Genomic DNA, 2,427 nt, shown 5'->3' with positions numbered 1-2,427 from the left:
TACGGCGCCATCGCCGCCGCCCCGCCGCCGCCCTACCCCTACCTCGTCACAGGTGGGCCGGGGCCGGGCGCGGGCCGGGGGCCTGGGAGCGAACTTCGGGCGGAGTTCCACCGCGACCTTTAACCCTGAAACCAACTTTTCTCCGGACGTGGCGGCGGCGGGGGGCGCGGTCGAGGGGAGACCCCGGGGTCTGGACCGTGCAGGGGGTCGGGGACGACGCCGTTCTGGGAACTGGAGGTCGGGCCCCCGAATTTGGGCACCGCCCGACTGCCCTGAGCCCATCTGCGGGTCGCTCGCGCCCAGTTCGCTCTTCCTTGGAAGCACGTCCATCTCTTTGCAGTTTTAAGTTTATTAAGGAGGCGCTGTCCACAAGTTAACGTTTAATTAAAGCTTATAGTGGGCATTTAGTGGACGCAGCTGTCGTTCTAATTTTGAAAAGGATGCGAGCATTTGGTGGGGAGGGGGGAGGGCAGGAGAAGTGGACCTCAGACCCTCTTTCCTCCCTGCCCTCTTCTGATGTGTCTTCCTGCCCACAGGGATACCCACCCACCACCCCCGGGTCTACAACATCCACAGTCGGAATGTCCCCGCTACCCTGCCAATTCCATCGTTGTGGTCGGAGGCTGCCCAGTCTGCAGGTATGTCCCAGGCCTGGGGGCTCCAGAAGTCACTAAGGACACGCTCACAGCCTCATAAAGGCAGGATCTTGGGGAGACGTGGTCAGTCTCCGGCCAAGCTGCTGACCTGAGCCGTGGGAGAGAGCGTGCCGGTGGTCCTTGGGTCTGTCCAGGGTTCGTGTGGCAGAGGGGACTGGGTGTCCGTCCCTCTCCTCCCGTTGCTGTGCTTTTGGGGCCATTGAGCCCCATGGGGATGGGATTCAGAAATGGCAGCAGTTGGACGGACTGCCTGCTATCCCTGGTTCTGGAACCTGCAAGGTGGCTCTGTGGTTGCTTCTCGAAGGTGGCCAGAGGTTCCCTTTTCCCTGGGAAGGGTCCGTTTGGAGAGCTGGGCAGGAGAGTCCAGACTCAGGTGACCAGTGTCTTGGAGGAGCTGAAGGGTTGGGGGTGACGGGTAAGGGCTGCTCCATCCACATCTGGCCGGCAGCCGTGCAAGGACAGGGACACCGAGGTTCTTTGTTTGGGTGGGAGATGTATTTTATGTCCTTAAAAGTCCAGCCGCCAGAATCTTCTGGTTTTATAGGGTTTGAGACATAGCTACTAGATGCTGTCCTGAGGGTTCAAATTTCTTGTCCTTGGTGGATTCTAGTGCATGGACGGTTCCAGAAGTCAGGGCAGATTTAGCCGGAACCGGGTTTTCCATCTGCCAGGGGGCAGCCTGTAGGGGTGGGGGGTGTGGGTGCGGAAGTCAGAGTTGGTGAGATGGGATTGAGAAACTCTGGTTTCCTTAGTTTCAAAAGTGTATCAGGAAGGCCCCAAGCAGCGTCCAAGGGAAGTTAACAGTTTTGAGTTTTGGGCATCAGCCGTCTGGGGAGGCCTGGAGGGCTGGGGAAGGAGGACGCCTAGGAATGGGGGCAGAACTGGACCCCCAGAGGCAGCCACGCGCTTGCTGAGGGGCCGGTGGGCAGGGGAGAGCCCTCTGGGTTGCGGTGGCCGGGGCACCCTGAGTGGTGGACCTGAAGCAGGTGTGTCTTCTGACACGGCTGGCGACAGTCTGGCCTTTGGAGAACGTGAAGAGGGAAGGGAGACAACTGGCCACCTCCAGAGCCGCTCCCTGCCCCAGGCACCTGTGGGTGGCAGAGCCGATCGGTTGGAGGCACGTGGATGGGCTTGGAGTGGGGAGGCGTGGCCCCGGAGGCTGGTCACGAGCTGCGGGGCAGGGCATGGGTCAAGGCTGGTCGTGGCCAAGAGAGCCATCGGGGGAAGTGGCACAGCGGGGTGGGGAGAGGGAACCAGTGTGCTTGGCTTCCAGATGGGTCCTGGGCGCTCAGGCTTGTGTGTGCGGCACAGCTGGTTGACTCCAGGGGCTTGTTTTGGGCATGAGCAGCCTCAAGCCATCTCCTAGTCGAAGGAGCGCGTCAGGCTGGCAGTCGAGGAGTCTGAGGAAGGCCCCTGGAGCGGAGCCCTCCACCTGGGGTTTCAGCGTCTCAGAGCGGGGCCCAGCCTTCTGGAAGCCAGGCTCCCGTCCTGGCCGTGCCAGCTGCTGGCGGGCCCGGTGCCCCATCTGGGTAGGGGGACGCTGGTGGATGCTCCAGGGTCTGGCTGGCCCCGGGCCCTGGATGGAGGAGGGGAGACCAGCAACAGGTTCTGGGGGCTGAGATCCCCGGGCTCCTCAGGACGGGAGATTCCCATGGGGTGGGACCCTGGTTCCTGCTCTCAGCCCTGTCCCTCTGCTCTTCTGGGGAAGGGCTTGGGCTTGGGGCTGACGAAGGCTGGGGTGGGGGGGGCCCTGCATCCAGAACTGGCTTCC

The 2,427-nt window shown here is 62.4% G+C and overlaps 1 protein-coding gene across 1 annotated transcript in view; it reads left to right on the top strand.

The window, feature by feature from the left end:
- BRI3 (brain protein I3) overlaps positions 1–2,427 on the top strand; it is a gene marked incomplete at its 5' end in the record, with an annotated part of 6,748 nt that continues 4,321 nt past the window's right edge. The window contains 3 exon segments of the mRNA XM_010845775.1: positions 1–52; positions 537–584; positions 587–638. Of these exon segments, the coding sequence (XP_010844077.1) occupies positions 1–52; positions 537–584; positions 587–638 (152 nt within the window).

This window comes from Bison bison, unplaced genomic scaffold, assembly GCF_000754665.1.
Source record: "Bison bison bison isolate TAMUID 2011002044 unplaced genomic scaffold, Bison_UMD1.0 scf7180017864223, whole genome shotgun sequence".
Taxonomy (NCBI): Eukaryota; Metazoa; Chordata; class Mammalia; order Artiodactyla; family Bovidae; genus Bison; species Bison bison.
Note: the sequence above shows the minus strand (reverse complement) of the source record. Positions and strands in the feature narration are given on the sequence as shown.